The sequence below is a fragment of the Hypanus sabinus genome, chromosome 3 (assembly GCF_030144855.1).
Source record: "Hypanus sabinus isolate sHypSab1 chromosome 3, sHypSab1.hap1, whole genome shotgun sequence".
Classification (NCBI taxonomy): domain Eukaryota; kingdom Metazoa; phylum Chordata; class Chondrichthyes; order Myliobatiformes; family Dasyatidae; genus Hypanus; species Hypanus sabinus.
In genome coordinates, this window is record NC_082708.1 from 97,426,731 (window position 1) to 97,449,159 (window position 22,429).

The 22,429-nt window shown below is 51.9% G+C and overlaps 1 protein-coding gene across 4 annotated transcripts in view; it reads right to left on the reverse strand.

Annotated features, from left to right (window-relative positions):
- The window catches only part of sorcs2 (sortilin-related VPS10 domain containing receptor 2), a 727,841-nt gene that overhangs the window by 172,213 nt on the left and 533,199 nt on the right, over positions 1 to 22,429 (reverse strand). For all 4 annotated transcript variants that reach the window (XM_059964841.1, XM_059964844.1, XM_059964843.1 and 1 more), the window contains 2 exons: positions 21,320 to 21,438; positions 1,988 to 2,077 (listed from right to left, as the gene is read on the reverse strand). In XM_059964841.1, the coding sequence (XP_059820824.1) occupies positions 1,988 to 2,077; positions 21,320 to 21,438 (209 nt within the window). The remainder of the gene's footprint in view (positions 1 to 1,987; positions 2,078 to 21,319; positions 21,439 to 22,429) is intronic.

A 22,429-nucleotide genomic window follows, 5' to 3' on the forward strand; every position in this document is an offset into this window, starting at 1 on the left:
GACACGTGGAAGGATATAGAAATTGTGTAGGCAGAAACAATTAGTGTTTTTGGGCATTAGATTAGTTCACCACAAACTCTGGATCACAGAGTTTGTTCCTGTTCTGTAATGTTCTGTGTTCTATAGAGGCAGAAACTGGAACAGCCATATGGAAGCCCACAGAGTCAGAGAAAATGTGTGAGCTCTACAGAGATTGCACCGGAGGTTGAGACTGGACCAGGATCATTGGACCTGCGAGACAGCAGCTTTACGGCTACGTTTTTGTGTAGTCCTGTGATGTAGTAATGTACAATGGTGCCCAGAGAAGTACAATGGCATCCAGTGGCAAACACACAACTGAATGTCACTTTCAGTATTTTTATTCAATCCTGCAGGCCTGGGAGCTCGTAAATGGACACGCCATAATTCAAACAACATTATTCACAGGATGTGTTGACATCTACACCGCAGTAATGGAAATGGAAAGGTGAGTAATTCTTCACCACAGCATGACCTGAAGAAGCTGGTAACCATCATGCCCTCTAAGACATTGACAAACATCTGTAGATGCAGTGGAAGCTATGCTGTCTGGTGGCATCATGGCCTGGTATGGAAACACTGATACACAAGAACAGAAAAGCCTCCAAAAAGTAATGGATACAGCCTAGTCCATCACAGGGAAAACCGTCCCCACTATTGAACACATCTACAAGAAACTTTGCCACAAGAAAGCAGCATCCATTATCAAGGATCCCCAACATCCACGTCATGCTCTCTTTCTTGCTGTTGCCATCGGGAAGGAGATACAGGAGGAACCTCAGGTCCCACACCACCAGGTTCAAGAACAGTTATTACTCCTCAACCATCAGACTCCTGAACCAGCATGGATAACTTCAACACCTCAACACTCAACTGATTCCACAACCTATGGACTCACTTTCAAGGACTCTACAACCCATGTTCTCAGTGTTATTTGTTTACTATTTATATAATTATCATCATTTTTGTGTTATATTGGCACAGTTCATCTTTTGAACATTGGTTGTTTCTCAGTCTTTGCTTATGTGTAGATTTTCTTTGTTCACCTGTGAATGCCTGCAAGAAAATGAATATGGTGGTATATGGTATATGGTGACATGTGCGTACTGTACATAGATAATAAATTTACTTTGAATTTAGTATTTGCAAGAGGCTGGTCAAGACAGTAGTTGGTTCAAGTGGTCCATGAACATTCCTTATGACCAAGCCAACACACCTGACAGGAGGCTGCCAGGGAAGCGTCAACGCAGTCTGCTTACACTTTGAGTGAATGTTGGTGCCCACTCTGCTTCTTAGTGTGGCTAAGTGAAAAGTAGAAGGTTCCTCTTCTTGATTTTAGATCTTAAGTGACAGCCTAATGAAGCAGTGAACAGCAAACTGAGATTTGTGTAGAAGCATCTATGAATGATCCCAAGGCTTGGATGTTGAGAGTCACCATTACTCTGACCATCATCAACCTGTCAAGGAGTGTACGTGAAATTGTGAATTGAGGTTATCGGATATCTTAGTGCGATTAAAGTAAATACTTTAATTGTTAGCCCTTTAAATGGCACTGTTTGAGAGAAATTTCTGTTAGTAAAACACAAGTGTTCTGTAATAAACAAGAAATGCCATTTCTCAGAACAATGAGGCTGCAAATGAACTTTGTGTGGGGCCTTGAAAAACAATCGCAGGGAGAATGAAAGAATGAAAACCTTGCTGAAATCTAAGGAGACAAATTTGTTAAAGGGTGCCGAGACTCAAAAATATGCTCAATATGCTCCATTGCAGATAGATCTGACCAACAACTGCACGCACTGCTCTATTGAAATTGGGTGAATGAATTGTCTGTCCTTTAGGTTTTGTCAAAATAATAATTATGTTGTAGGAAGGAATTTAGATTGACATACAAGAACGTCACTGTAACAGATAAATACCATGGATATTATTACAAATTTCATAGAAAGTTCAACCTGCTTCAAAAGCTTACCTTTGGTAAGGCATACTTGGGTAACTTCATCTGAATAAACTCAGCCCGTCGATAAGAAACAAAATATTTTGTCCGATTTCCAAAGGTTGCCTGAGAGAAAAAAAATGAGTGAGGTTATTAACAAGAGGGTAATCATTATTAATAAAGAAACACTAAAACCATAAAGATTAACAACCTATTTACTTGACTGTTTTATGCAGAATTATTTCTAACATTTAGAATTTGTATTTTTTATGCAATTTTCTTCCTTTCCCACGGACTTGTTCATGATCACTCCATAGTTAGGATTCTGGCCATGGGGAAAAAGAAAGAGCCTGAAACTAGCGTGAACATTGTTTTTTTAAACTAGGATCTTGACAGTAACCCAAGGTTGATGTCCTTTCAATTTTATTTCCGCTATCCATGGGGAATATCTGCTCTCTGCAGATAGTACATATGTTATCCTTAATCGTGAGAATGCATGGAATTTCAATTGCAGTACTTCCTACATGATGGCACCATGTACTGTGGAAGAGGGAGTACTGGACCTAAAGTGAAAGCTTGGGATGGAAACCATTGTCCATGGCAGAATAAAACAGTGGGTGTATTCCATCTGTAAACTCACATTATTAAAGGAATTTGGGGGGGCTCTTAAAAGATGAGATGGGTGATACCCTGGGGAAGAAAAAACACACGAAAAAATGGTATTCATTTTGAACAGATTTTGCTGCTTTAAAGTGTTATTGGCAGCTGGAGATTAGTAACTGATTCAACAGATGTAGGTATTGAATATTCCTAAGAGAACAACTAAGTGAATGGAACCAAAACATAGAAAGGAATTATCTAAATGTATCTGGGAGAACCAGGATAAAGGTGTACATGGAGCAATAAATAACCTTTCTTTTGTTCTTTAAAAATGAGGGTAACAAAGCAGCTTATTTCAGGGATGTAACAGATTATTCTAGCAGAAAGTTTGTAACTTTAATGTATACCTTTAGAAAAAAGAACAGAGTCTTCATTGGATTAAACATTTCTGAAAGAAATAATGAAATACTACTAGTTTTGACTGAACAATTGTAACAACATAATGCTATAGGGATCAGTTCCAAAACCTTTTTCTGTTAATATTTATTACTGATCCAGATGAAAGTATGCAAGGATCATTAATACTATGATGCTACATGGAGAGGCTGAGAGTTTGAAGAAAAGCATACATCGTAGTCGCAGGGAATGTGCTACTAAAGAAACACATGGAGGGAGAGAGAGCTGAACTCTGAATGCATTTCCTGATTCAAAATTGCACATTTAAATCTCTCCCGCCATGGGCCCCTGCGACCCGCGAAGTGACGTGACATCAGGTTGTCCCCGGAAAGTCCGCCCCGAGCAGGTAGTTCCAAACACGTGTGTCTGCCCACGGCTCCCGATGGAGGTTCGAGTCCAAGATGGCGGCACGACACAACTTGCAGCGGCCACTCTGGAGCTGATTATCTGTTATTTGTGAAGCGGGGTGCCGTGTAGAATCAAAATCTGATGAAAAACGGATGTGGGAGCATGAAGCAACATCTGAAAATCTCCAGGAAGTCCTTCTTCGTTGCTGCTGCTGCTGCGAGGTCCGGGTCTAAGCTGGGAAGAACAGGCCCTCGGTCCTCGGGGTTGCGTTGCCGATGGCCATTAGTCTTAATACGCTCGGCAGATGATGGTGCACAGAGAAGCTGTGCTGGAGGGGATGGTCGGAGGCTTGAAGGTTTGACGGAGTCTGCTGCGGTTAGGTCACCTTCACTGTGTGCTGTGTCTGCGAGGCTGGGTCCGACGGAGCTTTCACTGTGTCTGTGTCTGCGAGGCTGAGTCTGAAGGAGCTTTCACTGTGTGCTGTGTCTGCGAGGCTGAGTCTGAAGGAGCTTTCACTGTGTGCCGTGTCTGCGAGGCTGAGTCTGATAGAGCTTTCACTGTGTCTGTGTCTGCGAGGCTGAGTCTGAAGGAGCTTTCACTGTGTGCTGTGTCTGCGAGGCTGAGTCTGAAGGAGCTTTCACTGTGTGCCGTGTCTGCGAGGCTGAGTCTGATAGAGCTTTCACTGTGTCTGTGTCTGCGAGGCTGAGTCTGAAGGAGCTTTCACTGTGTGCTGTGTCTGCGAGGCTGAGTCTGAAGGAGCTTTCAGTGTATGCTGTGTCTGTGAGGCTGGGTCCGACGGAGCTTTCACTGTGTCTGTGTCTGCGAGGCTGGGTCCGACGGAGCTTTCACTGTGTCTGTGTCTGCGAGGCTGAGTCTGAAGGAGCTTTCACTGTGTGCTGTGTCTGCGAGGCTGAGTCTGAAGGAGCTTTCAGTGTATGCTGTGTCTGTGAGGCTGGGTCCGACGGAGCTTTCACTGTGTCTGTGTCTGCGAGGCTGAGTCTGAAGGAGCTTTCAGTGTGTGCTGTGTCTGTGAGGCTGGGTCCGACGGAGCATTCACTGTGTGCTGTGTCTGTGAGGCTGGGTCCGACGGAGCATTCACTGTGTGCTGTGTCTGTGAGGCTGGGTCCGACGGAGCTTTCAGTGTGTGCTGTGTCTGCGAGGCTGGGTCCGACGGAGCTTTCACTGTGTCTGTGTCTGCGAGGCTGTCTGAAGGAGCTTTCAGTGTGTGCTGTGTCTGTGAGGCTGAGTCTGAAGGAGCTTTCAGTGTGTGCTGTGTCTGCGAGGCTGGGTCCGACGGAGCTTTCAGTGTGTGCTGTGTCTGCGAGGCTGGGTCCGACGGAGCTTTCACTGTGTCTGTGTCTGTGAGGCTGGGTCCGACGGAGCTTTCACTGTGTGCTGTGTCTGCGAGGATGGGTCCGACGGAGCTTTCACTGTGTGCTGTGTCTGTGAGGCTGGGTCCGACGGAGCATTCACTGTGTGCTGTGTCTGTGAGACTGGGTCCGACGGAGCATTCACTGTGTGCTGTGTCTGGGAGGCTGGGTCCGACGGAGCTTTCAGTGTGTGCTGTGTCTGCGAGGCTGGGTCCGACGGAGCTTTCACTGTGTCTGTGTCTGCGAGGCTGAGTCTGAAGGAGCTTTCACTGTGTGCTGTGTCTGCGAGGCTGAGTCTGAAGGAGCTTTCACTGTGTCTGTGTCTGCGAGGCTGGGTCCAACGGAGCTTTCACTGTGTCTGTGTCTGCGAGGCTGAGTCTGAAGGAGCTTTCACTGTGTGCCGTGTCTGCGAGGCTGAGTCTGATGGAGCTTTCACTGTGTCTGTGTCTGCGAGGCTGGGTCCGACGGAGCTTTCACTGTGTCTGTGTCTGCGAGGCTGAGTCTGAAGGAGCTTTCACTGTGTGCTGTGTCTGCGAGGCTGAGTCTGAAGGAGCTTTCAGTGTATGCTGTGTCTGTGAGGCTGGGTCCGACGGAGCTTTCACTGTGTCTGTGTCTGCGAGGCTGAGTCTGAAGGAGCTTTCAGTGTGTGCTGTGTCTGTGAGGCTGGGTCCGACGGAGCTTTCAGTGTGTGCTGTGTCTGCGAGGCTGGGTCCGACGGAGCTTTCACTGTGTCTGTGTCTGCGAGGCTGTCTGAAGGAGCTTTCAGTGTGTGCTGTGTCTGTGAGGCTGAGTCTGAAGGAGCTTTCAGTGTGTGCTGTGTCTGCGAGGCTGGGTCCGACGGAGCTTTCAGTGTGTGCTGTGTCTGCGAGGCTGGGTCCGACGGAGCTTTCACTGTGTCTGTGTCTGTGAGGCTGGGTCTGACGGAGATTTCACTGTGTGCTGTGTCTGCGAGGCTGGGTCTGACGGAGCTTTCACTGTGTGCTGTGTCTGTGAGGCTGGGTCCGACGGAGATTTCAGTGTGTGCTGTGTCTGGGAGGCTGGGTCTGACGGAGCTTTCACTGTGTGCTGTGTCTGTGAGGCTGGGTCCGACGGAGCTTTCACTGTGTGCTGTGTCTGTGAGGCTGGGTCTTACGGAGCTTTCACTGTGTGCTGTGTCTGTGAGGCTGGGTCTTACGGAGCTTTCACTGTGTGCTGTGTCTGCGAGGCTGGGTCTGACGGAGCTTTCAGTGTGTGCTGTGTCTGCGAGGCTGGGTCCGACGGAGCTTTCACTGTGTGCTGTGTCTGTGAGGCTGAGTCTGAAGGAGCTTTCAGTGTGTGCTGTGTCTGTGAGGCTGAGTCTGAAGGAGCATTCACTGTGTGCTGTGTTTGCGAGGCTGGGTCTGACGGAGCTTTCACTGTGTGCTGTGTCTGTGAGGCTGGGTCTGACGGAGATTTCAGTGTGTGCTGTGTCTGTGAGGCTGGGTCCGACGGAGCTTTCACTGTGTGCTGTGTCTGTGAGGCTGGGTCTGACGGAGCTTTCACTGTGTGCTGTGTCTGTGAGGCTGAGTCTGAAGGAGCATTCACTGTGTGCTGTGTCTGCGAGGCTGGGTCCGACGGAGATTTCAGTGTGTGCTGTGTCTGTGAGGCTGGGTCTGACGGAGCTTTCACTGTGTGCTGTGTCTGCGAGGCTGGGTCTGACGGAGCTTTCACTGTGTGCTGTGTCTGTGAGGCTGGGTCCGACGGAGCATTCACTGTGTGCTGTGTCTGTGAGGCTGGGTCTGACGGAGCTTTCACTGTGTGCTGTGTCTGTGAGGCTGGGTCCGACGGAGCATTCACTGTGTGCTGTGTCTGCGAGGCTGGGTCCGACGGAGCTTTCACTGTGTGCTGTGTCTGCGAGGCTGGGTCCGACGGAGCTTTCACTGTGTGCTGTGTCTGTGAGGCTGGGTCCGACGGAGATTTCAGTGTGTGCTGTGTCTGCGAGGCTGGGTCTGACGGAGCTTTCACTGTGTGCTGTGTCTGTGAGGCTGGGTCCGACGGAGCTTTCACTGTGTGCTGTGTCTGCGAGGCTGGGTCTGACGGAGCTTTCACTGTGTGCTGTGTCTGTGAGGCTGGGTCCGACGGAGCATTCACTGTGTGCTGTGTCTGTGAGGCTGGGTCTGACGGAGCTTTCACTGTGTGCTGTGTCTGTGAGGCTGGGTCCGACGGAGCATTCACTGTGTGCTGTGTCTGCAAGGCTGGGTCCGATGGAGCTTTCACTGTGTGTTGTGTCTGCGAGGCTGGGTCCAACGGAGCTTTCAGTGTGTGCTGTGTCTGCGAGGCTGAGTCTGACGGAGCTTTCAGTGTGTGCTGTGTCTGCGAGGCTGGGTCCGACGGAGCATTCACTGTGTGCTGTGTCTGTGAGGCTGGGTCCGACTGAGATTTCAGTGTGTGCTGTGTCTGTGAGGATGGGTCCGACGGAGCATTCACTGTGTGCTGTGTCTGCGAGGCTGGGTCCGACGGAGCTTTCACTGTGTGCTGTGTCTGCGAGGCTGGGTCCGACGGAGCTTTCACTGTGTGCTGTGTCTGTGAGGCTGGGTCCGACGGAGATTTCAGTGTGTGCTGTGTCTGCGAGGCTGGGTCTGACGGAGCTTTCACTGTGTGCTGTGTCTGCGAGGCTGGGTCCGACGGAGCTTTCACTGTGTGCTGTGTCTGCGAGGCTGGGTCTGACGGAGCTTTCACTGTGTGCTGTGTCTGTGAGGCTGGGTCCGACGGAGCTTTCACTGTGTGCTGTGTCTGCGAGGCTGGGTCTGACGGAGCTTTCACTGTGTGCTGTGTCTGCGAGGCTGGGTCCGACGGAGATTTCAGTGTGTGCTGTGTCTGTGAGGCTGGGTCCGACGGAGCTTTCACTGTGTGCTGTGTCTGTGAGGCTGGGTCCGACGGAGCGTTCACTGTGTGCTGTGTCTGTGAGGCTGAGTCTGAAGGAGATTTCAGTGTGTGCTGTGTCTGTGAGGCTGGGTCCGACGGAGCTTTCACGGTGAGCTGCGTCTGTGAGGCTGGGTCTGACGGAGCTTTCACTGTGTGCTGTGTCTGCGAGGCTGGGTCCGACGGAGATTTCACTGTGTGCTGTGTCTGCGAGTCTGGGTCTGACGGAGCATTCACTGTGTGCTGTGTCTGCGAGGCTGGGTCCGACGGAGCTTTCAGTGTGTGCTGTGTCTGTGAGGATGGGTCTGACGGAGCATTCACTGTGTGCTGTGTCTGTGAGGCTGGGTCTGACGGAGCTTTCACTGTGTGCTGTGTCTGCGAGACTGGGTCCGACGGAGCATTCACTGTGTGCTGTGTCTGGGAGGCTGGGTCCGACGGAGCATTCAATGTGTGCTGTGTCTGCGAGGCTGGGTCCAATGGAGCTTTCACTGTGTGCTGTGTCTGCGAGGCTGAGTCTGAAGGAGCTTTCACTGTGTGCTGTGTCTGCGAGGCTGGGTCCGACGGAGCTTTCAGTGTGTGCTGTGTCTGTGAGGCTGGGTCCGACGGAGCATTCACTGTGTGCTGTGTCTGCGATGCTGGGTCTGACGGAGCATTCACTGTGTGCTGTGTCTGTGAGGCTGGGTCCGACGGAGCATTCACTGTGTGCTGTGTCTGCGAGGCTGGGTCCGACGGAGCTTTCACTGTGTCTGTGTCTGCGAGGCTGAGTCTGAAGGAGCTTTCAGTGTGTGCTGTGTCTGTGAGGCTGAGTCTGAAGGAGCTTTCAGTGTGTGCTGTGTCTGTGAGGCTGGGTCCGATGGAGCATTCACTGTGTGCTGTGTCTGTGAGGATGGGTCCGACGGAGATTTCAGTGTGTGCTGTGTCTGTGAGGCTGGGTCCGATGGAGCTTTCACAGTGTGCTGTGTCTGTGAGGATGGGTCCGATGGAGCTTTCACTGTGTGCTGTGTCTTCGAGACTGGGTCCAACGGAGCATTCAATGTGTGCTGTGTCTGCGAGGCTGGGTCCAATGGAGCTTTCACTGTGTCTGTGTCTGCGAGGCTGAGTCTGAAGGAGCTTTCAGTGTGTGCTGTGTCTGCGAGGCTGGGTCCGACGGAGCTTTCAGTGTGTGCTGTGTCTGTGAGGCTGGGTCCGACGGAGCATTCACTGTGTGCTGTGTCTGTGAGACTGGGTCCGACGGAGCATTCACTGTGTGCTGTGTCTGGGAGGCTGGGTCCGACGGAGCTTTCACTGTGTCTGTGTCTGCGAGGCTGGGTCCAACGGAGCTTTCACTGTGTCTGTGTCTGCGAGGCTGAGTCTGAAGGAGCTTTCACTGTGTGCTGTGTCTGCGAGGCTGAGTCTGAAGGAGCTTTCACTGTGTCTGTGTCTGCGAGGCTGGGTCCAACGGAGCTTTCACTGTGTCTGTGTCTGCGAGGCTGAGTCTGAAGGAGCTTTCACTGTGTGCCGTGTCTGCGAGGCTGAGTCTGATGGAGCTTTCACTGTGTCTGTGTCTGCGAGGCTGGGTCCGACGGAGCTTTCACAGTGTGCTGTGTCTGTGAGGATGGGTCCAACGGAGCTTTCAGTGTGTGCTGTGTCTGCGAGGCTGGGTCCGATGGAGCTTTCACTGTGTGCTGTGTCTGCGAGACTGGGTCCGACGGAGCATTCAATGTGTGCTGTGTCTGCGAGGCTGGGTCCAATGGAGCTTTCACTGTGTCTGTGTCTGCGAGGCTGAGTCTGAAGGAGCTTTCAGTGTGTGCTGTGTCTGCGAGGCTGGGTCCGACGGAGCTTTCAGTGTGTGCTGTGTCTGTGAGGCTGGGTCCGACGGAGCATTCACTGTGTGCTGTGTCTGTGAGACTGGGTCCGACGGAGCATTCACTGTGTGCTGTGTCTGGGAGGCTGGGTCCGACGGAGCTTTCACTGTGTCTGTGTCTGCGAGGCTGGGTCCAACGGAGCTTTCACTGTGTCTGTGTCTGCGAGGCTGAGTCTGAAGGAGCTTTCACTGTGTGCTGTGTCTGCGAGGCTGAGTCTGAAGGAGCTTTCACTGTGTCTGTGTCTGCGAGGCTGGGTCCAACGGAGCTTTCACTGTGTCTGTGTCTGCGAGGCTGAGTCTGAAGGAGCTTTCACTGTGTGCCGTGTCTGCGAGGCTGAGTCTGATAGAGCTTTCACTGTGTCTGTGTCTGCGAGGCTGAGTCTGAAGGAGCTTTCACTGTGTGCTGTGTCTGCGAGGCTGAGTCTGAAGGAGCTTTCAGTGTATGCTGTGTCTGTGAGGCTGGGTCCGACGGAGCTTTCACTGTGTCTGTGTCTGCGAGGCTGGGTCCGACGGAGCTTTCACTGTGTCTGTGTCTGCGAGGCTGAGTCTGAAGGAGCTTTCACTGTGTGCTGTGTCTGCGAGGCTGAGTCTGAAGGAGCTTTCAGTGTATGCTGTGTCTGTGAGGCTGGGTCCGACGGAGCTTTCACTGTGTCTGTGTCTGCGAGGCTGAGTCTGAAGGAGCTTTCAGTGTGTGCTGTGTCTGTGAGGCTGGGTCCGACGGAGCATTCACTGTGTGCTGTGTCTGTGAGGCTGGGTCCGACGGAGCATTCACTGTGTGCTGTGTCTGTGAGGCTGGGTCCGACGGAGCTTTCAGTGTGTGCTGTGTCTGCGAGGCTGGGTCCGACGGAGCTTTCACTGTGTCTGTGTCTGCGAGGCTGTCTGAAGGAGCTTTCAGTGTGTGCTGTGTCTGTGAGGCTGAGTCTGAAGGAGCTTTCAGTGTGTGCTGTGTCTGCGAGGCTGGGTCCGACGGAGCTTTCAGTGTGTGCTGTGTCTGCGAGGCTGGGTCCGACGGAGCTTTCACTGTGTCTGTGTCTGTGAGGCTGGGTCCGACGGAGCTTTCACTGTGTGCTGTGTCTGCGAGGATGGGTCCGACGGAGCTTTCACTGTGTGCTGTGTCTGTGAGGCTGGGTCCGACGGAGCATTCACTGTGTGCTGTGTCTGTGAGACTGGGTCCGACGGAGCATTCACTGTGTGCTGTGTCTGGGAGGCTGGGTCCGACGGAGCTTTCAGTGTGTGCTGTGTCTGCGAGGCTGGGTCCGACGGAGCTTTCACTGTGTCTGTGTCTGCGAGGCTGAGTCTGAAGGAGCTTTCACTGTGTGCTGTGTCTGCGAGGCTGAGTCTGAAGGAGCTTTCACTGTGTCTGTGTCTGCGAGGCTGGGTCCAACGGAGCTTTCACTGTGTCTGTGTCTGCGAGGCTGAGTCTGAAGGAGCTTTCACTGTGTGCCGTGTCTGCGAGGCTGAGTCTGATGGAGCTTTCACTGTGTCTGTGTCTGCGAGGCTGGGTCCGACGGAGCTTTCACTGTGTCTGTGTCTGCGAGGCTGAGTCTGAAGGAGCTTTCACTGTGTGCTGTGTCTGCGAGGCTGAGTCTGAAGGAGCTTTCAGTGTATGCTGTGTCTGTGAGGCTGGGTCCGACGGAGCTTTCACTGTGTCTGTGTCTGCGAGGCTGAGTCTGAAGGAGCTTTCAGTGTGTGCTGTGTCTGTGAGGCTGGGTCCGACGGAGCTTTCAGTGTGTGCTGTGTCTGCGAGGCTGGGTCCGACGGAGCTTTCACTGTGTCTGTGTCTGCGAGGCTGTCTGAAGGAGCTTTCAGTGTGTGCTGTGTCTGTGAGGCTGAGTCTGAAGGAGCTTTCAGTGTGTGCTGTGTCTGCGAGGCTGGGTCCGACGGAGCTTTCAGTGTGTGCTGTGTCTGCGAGGCTGGGTCCGACGGAGCTTTCACTGTGTCTGTGTCTGTGAGGCTGGGTCTGACGGAGATTTCACTGTGTGCTGTGTCTGCGAGGCTGGGTCTGACGGAGCTTTCACTGTGTGCTGTGTCTGTGAGGCTGGGTCCGACGGAGATTTCAGTGTGTGCTGTGTCTGGGAGGCTGGGTCTGACGGAGCTTTCACTGTGTGCTGTGTCTGTGAGGCTGGGTCCGACGGAGCTTTCACTGTGTGCTGTGTCTGTGAGGCTGGGTCTTACGGAGCTTTCACTGTGTGCTGTGTCTGTGAGGCTGGGTCTTACGGAGCTTTCACTGTGTGCTGTGTCTGCGAGGCTGGGTCTGACGGAGCTTTCAGTGTGTGCTGTGTCTGCGAGGCTGGGTCCGACGGAGCTTTCACTGTGTGCTGTGTCTGTGAGGCTGAGTCTGAAGGAGCTTTCAGTGTGTGCTGTGTCTGTGAGGCTGGGTCTGACGGAGCTTTCAGTGTGTGCTGTGTCTGTGAGGCTGAGTCTGAAGGAGCATTCACTGTGTGCTGTGTTTGCAAGGCTGGGTCTGACGGAGCTTTCACTGTGTGCTGTGTCTGTGAGGCTGGGTCTGACGGAGATTTCAGTGTGTGCTGTGTCTGTGAGGCTGGGTCCGACGGAGCTTTCACTGTGTGCTGTGTCTGTGAGGCTGGGTCTGACGGAGCTTTCACTGTGTGCTGTGTCTGTGGGGCTGAGTCTGAAGGAGCATTCACTGTGTGCTGTGTCTGCGAGGCTGGGTCCGACGGAGATTTCAGTGTGTGCTGTGTCTGTGAGGCTGGGTCTGACGGAGCTTTCACTGTGTGCTGTGTCTGCGAGGCTGGGTCCAATGGAGCTTTCACTGTGTCTGTGTCTGCGAGGCTGAGTCTGAAGGAGCTTTCAGTGTGTGCTGTGTCTGCGAGGCTGGGTCCGACGGAGCTTTCAGTGTGTGCTGTGTCTGTGAGGCTGGGTCCGACGGAGCATTCACTGTGTGCTGTGTCTGTGAGACTGGGTCCGACGGAGCATTCACTGTGTGCTGTGTCTGGGAGGCTGGGTCCGACGGAGCTTTCACTGTGTCTGTGTCTGCGAGGCTGGGTCCAACGGAGCTTTCACTGTGTCTGTGTCTGCGAGGCTGAGTCTGAAGGAGCTTTCACTGTGTGCTGTGTCTGCGAGGCTGAGTCTGAAGGAGCTTTCACTGTGTCTGTGTCTGCGAGGCTGGGTCCAACGGAGCTTTCACTGTGTCTGTGTCTGCGAGGCTGAGTCTGAAGGAGCTTTCACTGTGTGCCGTGTCTGCGAGGCTGAGTCTGATGGAGCTTTCACTGTGTCTGTGTCTGCGAGGCTGAGTCTGAAGGAGCTTTCACTGTGTGCTGTGTCTGCGAGGCTGAGTCTGAAGGAGCTTTCAGTGTATGCTGTGTCTGTGAGGCTGGGTCCGACGGAGCTTTCACTGTGTCTGTGTCTGCGAGGCTGGGTCCGACGGAGCTTTCACTGTGTCTGTGTCTGCGAGGCTGAGTCTGAAGGAGCTTTCACTGTGTGCTGTGTCTGCGAGGCTGAGTCTGAAGGAGCTTTCAGTGTATGCTGTGTCTGTGAGGCTGGGTCCGACGGAGCTTTCACTGTGTCTGTGTCTGCGAGGCTGAGTCTGAAGGAGCTTTCAGTGTGTGCTGTGTCTGTGAGGCTGGGTCCGACGGAGCATTCACTGTGTGCTGTGTCTGTGAGGCTGGGTCCGACGGAGCATTCACTGTGTGCTGTGTCTGTGAGGCTGGGTCCGACGGAGCTTTCAGTGTGTGCTGTGTCTGCGAGGCTGGGTCCGACGGAGCTTTCACTGTGTCTGTGTCTGCGAGGCTGTCTGAAGGAGCTTTCAGTGTGTGCTGTGTCTGTGAGGCTGAGTCTGAAGGAGCTTTCAGTGTGTGCTGTGTCTGCGAGGCTGGGTCCGACGGAGCTTTCAGTGTGTGCTGTGTCTGCGAGGCTGGGTCCGACGGAGCTTTCACTGTGTCTGTGTCTGTGAGGCTGGGTCCGACGGAGCTTTCACTGTGTGCTGTGTCTGCGAGGATGGGTCCGACGGAGCTTTCACTGTGTGCTGTGTCTGTGAGGCTGGGTCCGACGGAGCATTCACTGTGTGCTGTGTCTGTGAGACTGGGTCCGACGGAGCATTCACTGTGTGCTGTGTCTGGGAGGCTGGGTCCGACGGAGCTTTCAGTGTGTGCTGTGTCTGCGAGGCTGGGTCCGACGGAGCTTTCACTGTGTCTGTGTCTGCGAGGCTGAGTCTGAAGGAGCTTTCACTGTGTGCTGTGTCTGCGAGGCTGAGTCTGAAGGAGCTTTCACTGTGTCTGTGTCTGCGAGGCTGGGTCCAACGGAGCTTTCACTGTGTCTGTGTCTGCGAGGCTGAGTCTGAAGGAGCTTTCACTGTGTGCCGTGTCTGCGAGGCTGAGTCTGATGGAGCTTTCACTGTGTCTGTGTCTGCGAGGCTGGGTCCGACGGAGCTTTCACTGTGTCTGTGTCTGCGAGGCTGAGTCTGAAGGAGCTTTCACTGTGTGCTGTGTCTGCGAGGCTGAGTCTGAAGGAGCTTTCAGTGTATGCTGTGTCTGTGAGGCTGGGTCCGACGGAGCTTTCACTGTGTCTGTGTCTGCGAGGCTGAGTCTGAAGGAGCTTTCAGTGTGTGCTGTGTCTGTGAGGCTGGGTCCGACGGAGCTTTCAGTGTGTGCTGTGTCTGCGAGGCTGGGTCCGACGGAGCTTTCACTGTGTCTGTGTCTGCGAGGCTGTCTGAAGGAGCTTTCAGTGTGTGCTGTGTCTGTGAGGCTGAGTCTGAAGGAGCTTTCAGTGTGTGCTGTGTCTGCGAGGCTGGGTCCGACGGAGCTTTCAGTGTGTGCTGTGTCTGCGAGGCTGGGTCCGACGGAGCTTTCACTGTGTCTGTGTCTGTGAGGCTGGGTCTGACGGAGATTTCACTGTGTGCTGTGTCTGCGAGGCTGGGTCTGACGGAGCTTTCACTGTGTGCTGTGTCTGTGAGGCTGGGTCCGACGGAGATTTCAGTGTGTGCTGTGTCTGGGAGGCTGGGTCTGACGGAGCTTTCACTGTGTGCTGTGTCTGTGAGGCTGGGTCCGACGGAGCTTTCACTGTGTGCTGTGTCTGTGAGGCTGGGTCTTACGGAGCTTTCACTGTGTGCTGTGTCTGTGAGGCTGGGTCTTACGGAGCTTTCACTGTGTGCTGTGTCTGCGAGGCTGGGTCTGACGGAGCTTTCAGTGTGTGCTGTGTCTGCGAGGCTGGGTCCGACGGAGCTTTCACTGTGTGCTGTGTCTGTGAGGCTGAGTCTGAAGGAGCTTTCAGTGTGTGCTGTGTCTGTGAGGCTGGGTCTGACGGAGCTTTCAGTGTGTGCTGTGTCTGTGAGGCTGAGTCTGAAGGAGCATTCACTGTGTGCTGTGTTTGCAAGGCTGGGTCTGACGGAGCTTTCACTGTGTGCTGTGTCTGTGAGGCTGGGTCTGACGGAGATTTCAGTGTGTGCTGTGTCTGTGAGGCTGGGTCCGACGGAGCTTTCACTGTGTGCTGTGTCTGTGAGGCTGGGTCTGACGGAGCTTTCACTGTGTGCTGTGTCTGTGGGGCTGAGTCTGAAGGAGCATTCACTGTGTGCTGTGTCTGCGAGGCTGGGTCCGACGGAGATTTCAGTGTGTGCTGTGTCTGTGAGGCTGGGTCTGACGGAGCTTTCACTGTGTGCTGTGTCTGCGAGGCTGGGTCCGACGGAGATTTCAGTGTGTGCTGTGTCTGTGAGGCTGGGTCTGACGGAGCTTTCACTGTGTGCTGTGTCTGCGAGGCTGGGTCCGACGGAGCTTTCACTGTGTGCTGTGTCTGCGAGGATGGGTCCGACGGAGCTTTCAGTGTGTGCTGTGTCTGTGAGGCTGGGTCTGACGGAGCTTTCACTGTGTGCTGTGTCTGTGAGGCTGGGTCCGACGGAGCTTTCACTGTGTGCTGTGTCTGCGAGGATGGGTCCGACGGAGCTTTCACTGTGTGCTGTGTCTGCGAGGCTGGGTCCGACGGAGCTTTCACTGTGTCTGTGTCTGCGAGGCTGAGTCTGAAGGAGCTTTCAGTGTGTGCTGTGTCTGCGAGGCTGGGTCTGACGGAGCTTTCACTGTGTGCTGTGTCTGCGAGGCTGGGTCTGACGGAGCTTTTAGTGTGTGCTGTGTCTGCGAGGTTGAGTCCGGTGGTGCTGTAGAAGTCCATAGCGGGGGTATTCCCTTCTGCCGCCGGCGTGGGATGATGAGTCTATCAGGACCCTGGGGAATTGTGGAAACTCTGTGGTGGTTTCTTTTGAACTTATGGTCTTTTAACATCTTTGGACTATTTTTACTGCGCCCATGGTCTGTTTTTTTTATCAATTATGCTATTGTTTGCACTGTTGTAACTATATGTTGTAACTATGTGGTTTTGCGCAGGTCTTGTAGCTTTAGTTTTTGGTCTTGTTTGTCTGGTGGATTTGGAGCTCCTTTCCGGGGAACGCGATAAGATGTTAGCGCAATATTAATATGCAGCAGCCTCTCTGGACTCCGGATTGGGGATTGCCAAACGTTATGTGGATTTTCTGGTGTAGTCTGTTTTGTCGTATGCTTTTGTGATATCATTCTGGAGGAGCGTTGTCTCATTTTTTAACTGCATTGCATTTGTGGTTTCTAAATGACAATAAACTGAATCTGAATCCCGTGTGTGCAGGCCACCACACTGCCCCCCCCCCCCCCAGAAACGTCCACCGGGGGAGTGGAGCCCCCAGCCTGGGTGTCCGCCCTGGCCGGCGGGCGCAATGCGGTTACCCTCACTGGTTGCTCAATGTCCAAGTGTGCCGGTTTGAGGCAGTCCACTGTAAAAGTCTCTTCCTGGCCACCCACCTCCACAAAACACGTGGTTCCATTGTGCCGGATCACCCTGAAGGTCCCTTGTACGGCCGCTATAGAGGTGACCTGTGCATGCCCCTGCGAATAAAAACATACTCACAGTCTCGGAGGTCTTTCGTGGTGAAGGATGGTGTGGGACCATGCCTGGAGGTCAGGACCGGCGTTAGGGTCCCTACCTTGTCCCGCAGCCTCATTAGCACCGCTGCTGGAGTTTCTTCCGAACCTCGGGCCTCTGGTACAAACTCTCCTGGGACCGTCGGGGGCGCCGTAGACCAATTCCACTGAGGAGGTGCCCAGGTCCTCCTTGGGGTCTGAGCGGATGCCCAGTAGGACCCAGGGAAGCTCATCTGTCCAGTTGGGGCCCCTGAGGCGCGCCATCAGGCCCAACTTGAGATGCTGGTGGAATCGCTCTACCAAACCGTTGGACTGGGGATGGTACGCTATGGTGTGATGCAGCTGGGTGCCCAGGAGCTGCGCCAGTGCTGTCCACAAACCAGACGTGAACTGTGCCCCTCTGTCGGAGGTGATGTCCATTGGGAGGCCGAACCTGGTGATCCAGCTTACAATGAGCGTCCTGGCGCAGGACTCAGTGGATGTGTCTGCGAGCAGTATGGCTTCCGGCCATCTGGTGAACCTGTCTACCATGGTAAAGATGTACCTGGCGCCCTGGAAGATTGGCAGGGGCCAACGATGTCCACGTGGATGTGTTGGAACCTCCTTTGCATCTGGCAGTGTATGCAAGTCCTGGCCCAGTGTCTGACCTGTTTGAGCAAACCGTGCCAGACGAATCTGTCCGCTACCAGATTGATGGATGCCTGGATGGACGGTGGGCCAGGTCGTGCAGTGTGTCGAACACCTGGCGCCTCCATGCCACTGGTACCACGGGTCGGGGTTTGCCAGTAGACACGTCACACAGGAGTCGATCCACTGCCGGGCCGATGGAGACGTCCTCCAACTGGAGCCCCGAAATGGCAGTGTGGTAAGGCGGGATATCGGGGACTGACAGTTGTGCTTCCGTCAGTGCTGCGTAGTCTATTCCTGAGGACGATATGCCTACCGAGTGGAGGCAGGGGTGAGACTGTGTGTCGGCAATGACGTTGTTCTTTCCTGCGATGTGGCCGACGGCTGTGGTGAATTCTGGAATAAAAGACAGGTGCCTCTGCTGCTGAGCTGACCATGGGTCCGATACCTTGGCCAGTGCGAGGGTGAGGGGCTTGTGGTCCATATACACAGTGAACTCCCTTCCCTTGAGGAAGTACCGGAAATGCCGGACAACCAGGTAGAGCGCTAACAACTCTCTGTCAAAGGCGCTGTACTTCACCTCTGGTGGCCGCAGTTGCCGGCTGAAGAAAGCAAGTGGTTGCCACTGGTCCTCGTCGAGCTGCTCCAGGATTCCACCAACTAGCGTGTCAGAAACATCGACTGTGAGTGCCGTGAGTACATTGACTCTCGGGTGCACTAGGAGGGCCGCCTTTGCCAGTGCCTCCTTGGCCTGCTCGAACGCCTCCGTGGACTCCGCGTCCCATGCCACTTCTTTGGCCATCAGTCTGAACGAGGGTCTCATAATGCGGGCCGCCACCGGCACAAACCAATGATAAAAGGTGACCATCCCTACAAACTCCTGCAGGCCCTCGACCGTGCTGGGCTTTGGGAACTGGCGGATGGCCTGGCTCTTGTCCAGTAGGGGAACTGCACCATGTCGGTTGACTCTGTGGCCCAAGAATTCGATCTCCGTCAGCCCGAACTGGCACTTCGCCAGATTGATTGCCAGCCCATGGTTGCTCAGGTGTTGGCAGAGCTGGCGCAAATATGCCATGTGCTCTTGGTGCGAACTGCGGGCCACCAGGATATCGTCCAAGTAAATGAAAACGAAATCCAGCCGCATCCCACCGAGTCCCTGAGGCTTTGGAAAGTTTGGGCTGCATTCTTGAGACTGAAAGGCATCCTCAGGAATTCAAACAAGCCGAACAGGGTGATGAGGGCTGTATTGGGCATGTCTTCGGGGTGCACTGGGATCTGATGGTATCCCCTGACCAGGTTGGTCAGCCTGCGAACTCGGGCGTGCAGCGGCGGGCCTTGTATGGGGATGTGGTGCTGCACGCCGTGCTTGGGGTCGGCCGCAGAGAACTGCAGGGTGACTATGGAGGGAAATTCCGCCAACACCCTAGCGAATTCGTTACCCGAGAGGGTCACGGAATCCAGGTGGAGGGCTGGTAGCTTGGCTTTTCCGAACTGGAACGTCTCGGCGTGGACTAAACACCGGCCTTTCAAGTCGACCAGGAGGCAGTTGGCTCGTAGGAAATCTGCCCCTAGTAGTGGCTGTGACACTGCTGCCAACGTGAAAGTCCAAGTGAAATGGCTGGACCCGAAATGCAGTGAGATAGTACGTCAGATACTGGTGCCATTTGCAGCGGTGAGTTCAGGGCCTGGGACCGCATTACAAGTGTGTATGTTCGAGGGGGGGAGTGCGCTGACTTCAGCCCCAGTATCTGCCAGGAAGCACCGCCCGGAGTGTCGGTCCCAGAGGTACAGGAGGCTGTCTCGGTGGCCAGCCGTTGTAGCCATTAGCGACGGCTGGCCCCGGCGTTTCCCGGAAAAGCACATGGTGGACGGCAGTGGTGCACACCTGAGCCCCATCTTTGGTGATAGAAACTCTATTGTTTCGAACTTTCGTCTTTTTCCGCTGTCAGCCGTAATGTCTCTGATATCGAACTGGGCCTCAGCCTGCTCGAACCAAAAGTGGGGCAGAGTGGCCCAGAAAGTTGGGAGCTTCAGAGAGACAGCGCTGTGCGAGTTGCTCGAACTCGTGGCTGGACGCTGAGTCGCCAGCTCCAGATGCCGTCTGGAACGTTGAGGTCACCAACGTTGTCACGTGCAACACGCACTAAAGAAACACACAAAGGCAGAGAGAGCTGAACTCAGAATGCCTTTACTGATTCAAAATTGCGTGCTTAAGTCTCTCTTCCCAGGGGCTCCTGCGACATGCTAGGCAGACTGTCCCCAGAAGGTCTGCCACGAGCGGGTAGTTCGAAACGCGCTACCGCGTGTCTGCCTGCGGCTCCCAATGGTGGCTCGAGTCCCGTGTGTGCGGGCTGCCACAACATGGCAAGATCCCAAGCCATTTGCTACTGACCAAATGAATAATGGACAGATATTAATATTGAAAAGTTTATAGCAAAAATAATGACCTGAATGGAGTAAATGACATTTAAAAATTATGCTAGCAAAATGAACAATGTTTGTGGAAAAAACACTCATCCATCGGAGTTAAAAATCACAAATAAAACAAAAACCACATACTTCAATGTGATGTAGATCTGTATAGGGTATAATAAATTGACTGGGGTCAGAGACTTCACACATATTGTGTTACATTACACTATTTCCACTGTATATGAAGCACTTGTCCCATTAAAATGTCAAATTATTCCAATTTTTTCAAATCTTATTAGCCTTTAATAACTCTGAAAAGAACAACAAAATCAACTGTAAAAGGAAAGCAGAGGAATGCTGGAACCTATTACTTTTTGTTGCTCTGTATACTAATAGCCGAGAGTTCCTTCAGCATCCACATACACACAATAAAGAGAATTGTTTTGATCATGGGTTCACCAGTCAACAGTTCATCAGTACTTGAACAGAATACCACTCACATATATTTCAGTCTGAGCTGCAACACTGTGGAACTTGGAGAGGCAGAAAGCCAATGTGTCTCAGAGCCTTGGTTGAGCTGGGGACTCATGGAAGCAATTGGGTTAGTGGACTAGAACCTGGTGTCAATAGATTGTGGCTGGGCCCACGCGATTGACAGCTAAGGCAAAAAAGGGTGGTCTGGTGTCGACCAGGAGGATGGGACCTGATTATCGGATTGGAACTTGAGTGGTGAAGCCTGCAATTGGAAGACTGGAGTCCTGTGTAAGGGGATCATGGTCTGTAGATACTTCGCAAGTCCAGGGTGCATGGTGACAGAGTTTGACCCTGAAGCGGTCAGAGCAGCATATTAGCACTGCCGGGTGCAGCCACTTCCTCTCAGCTTCAGCAACCAGGTTCAGTCTCAGCCTTGTCTGTGTGAAATTTCACCTTCTCCCTGTGACAGAGTGAGTTCCTCTGGCTGCACTAGCTTCCTCCCACATCCTGGAAATGTGTTGTTTGGTACGTTTATCAGGCACTGTGAACTGTTGCTGGAGTGTAGACGGGTGGTAAAATCTGGGAGCTTTTGGTGGAATGTGGGCAGAATAAAAAAGGTTAGGATCAGTGTAACAATGCATGTTGATAGTTTGCACAGTTGCTGAGGACTAAATAGCCTACTTCCACGACTCGATGTAAACAAAACTTTAATCATGGAAAATACACTAAGAGAATATTCTGGTTTGCATACAGCCTTCTGAAACAACAGGCATTGTTGTGGACTCCTGCCAGTGTGAGAATTAAAACAAAAATTAGGCAGCAAATGGGGCAATGCATTCTCAGGCTGCTTTCAATCATACAACTATACCCAAATGAGATCCCCTTTCTGTTTACAGCAAGTGCACACAGCTCTTGCGAGGAAAGGAAAACATACCTATAAAGAATCTGAAAGAACAGAAATGGCCCCTTCCTTATCAACATCAGAGACGGTGTTAAAATGTGAAACAACAAGGTAACAATTGCAACGTGGAATGGACCAGGGCCTCTGATCCACTCTTATGACAAACACTCCTGGAAGGAGAACATAATTTTGGGTTATCACTGCATTTGATTTCCTGAATTAATTTTGTGCATTTGATGGAAAATAATGAAAAATATTATTACAATGCTTTCCCTCTACTGTACAGACACTTCATTCAACAAGAACAACGTTAGCAATGTGTATCTGCTGTACACTCCTGATCTGTGCAGAACCAGTGCTTTTTCACATCAATATGTATTCTTTTACATCTCTGCTCTTGCCAAGATAAATAATTCACCTGAAGGGGCACAGTTCTAACTTTTAGGAACTTCACTTCATTATGGTATTTACACAGACTCTTGAAATTCTGCACACACATCTTTGTATTGCACCTGATTCAGTAAGTGGTACAGATGATTAATTGTTATGCAAAGTAATTACCCGAACAAAAACGTAGTCGTCATTGATAAGCAGCGAATTCTGGTCTATACTTCCAGGGAAATGGGTTTTCAGAGCTTTTTCTGTGCAGTTTGTAATTTGGCAGGTGATATAAAGAAAAGCTGTGAAAAAACAATATAAGTTAGCTCTCAAAATATATCAGCTGTAGAAAAAGAGCATTCTGCTGAAAGATAATCAAATAAAAATGTTATTCCTATGCCTTCCCCCACAGATACTAACTGCATGTTTCTAGTAGAATGTAAGATTTCCAGTACCAGCAGTGTTTGGCTTTTAGATAACTGCTGAGCAGAGCTTGTAGACACTTTTCAAAACCCAGCAAAGAACAAGTATTGCCATCCTAGTTTAAAACCCTTGCCTCAGATTTTTTTCAACACTGACTAGTTTTGTTTTTAATATCCATGTTTCTACACTCGAGCAGCAAGAAAGCTTGAACTGCTAATTTTTTGTCATCTAAAAGTTTCAACGAACATTTTTAAGTTGCAATATGTCACTTTAAGAAATTACATCAAAAAGGTGAAAAGGCAGCTTGCATTTCAGTTTCTTGTTAAGCAGCTTAGCATCCCAAAAACACCACCATAGATATCTTCCTTTTCACAAATAAGGCGATCAGTGAGGAATGGATATAGCATAGCTTGAAGCTGTCTGTGGGTAAAGTGATATGTACACCATTGCACTGTGCACTTTAGAAGAAATTCTGGCAGGTTGCTGACTGAACCTTAAGATGTTTATTATAGATGCAAAGTTTCAGAATACATGAGCACTTTATTGTCTTGCAAAATACTGATCTGCTTTAATCAGACCAACTTCCACAGACTAATATTTTCTGTCATCTCCATAAAATAACTTCTTAATAACAACTAACCTAAGATGCATCAATTGAATTTATCGAGATGATTATAATTACAATTTTCATCACATAGGTAAGCATTAATCATCAAATCAATTATTTTTCAAACATAGCTGCAGTTAACGAAACGCTAATAGTCAAATCAAAGTAGTTGTTAACTCAAATTGTCTCAGTCGGATATACAGGGGGCCCCGGTACAGGTGACCAGACAGAGTATTCCAGCTTTATGCAATTATTTCACATAT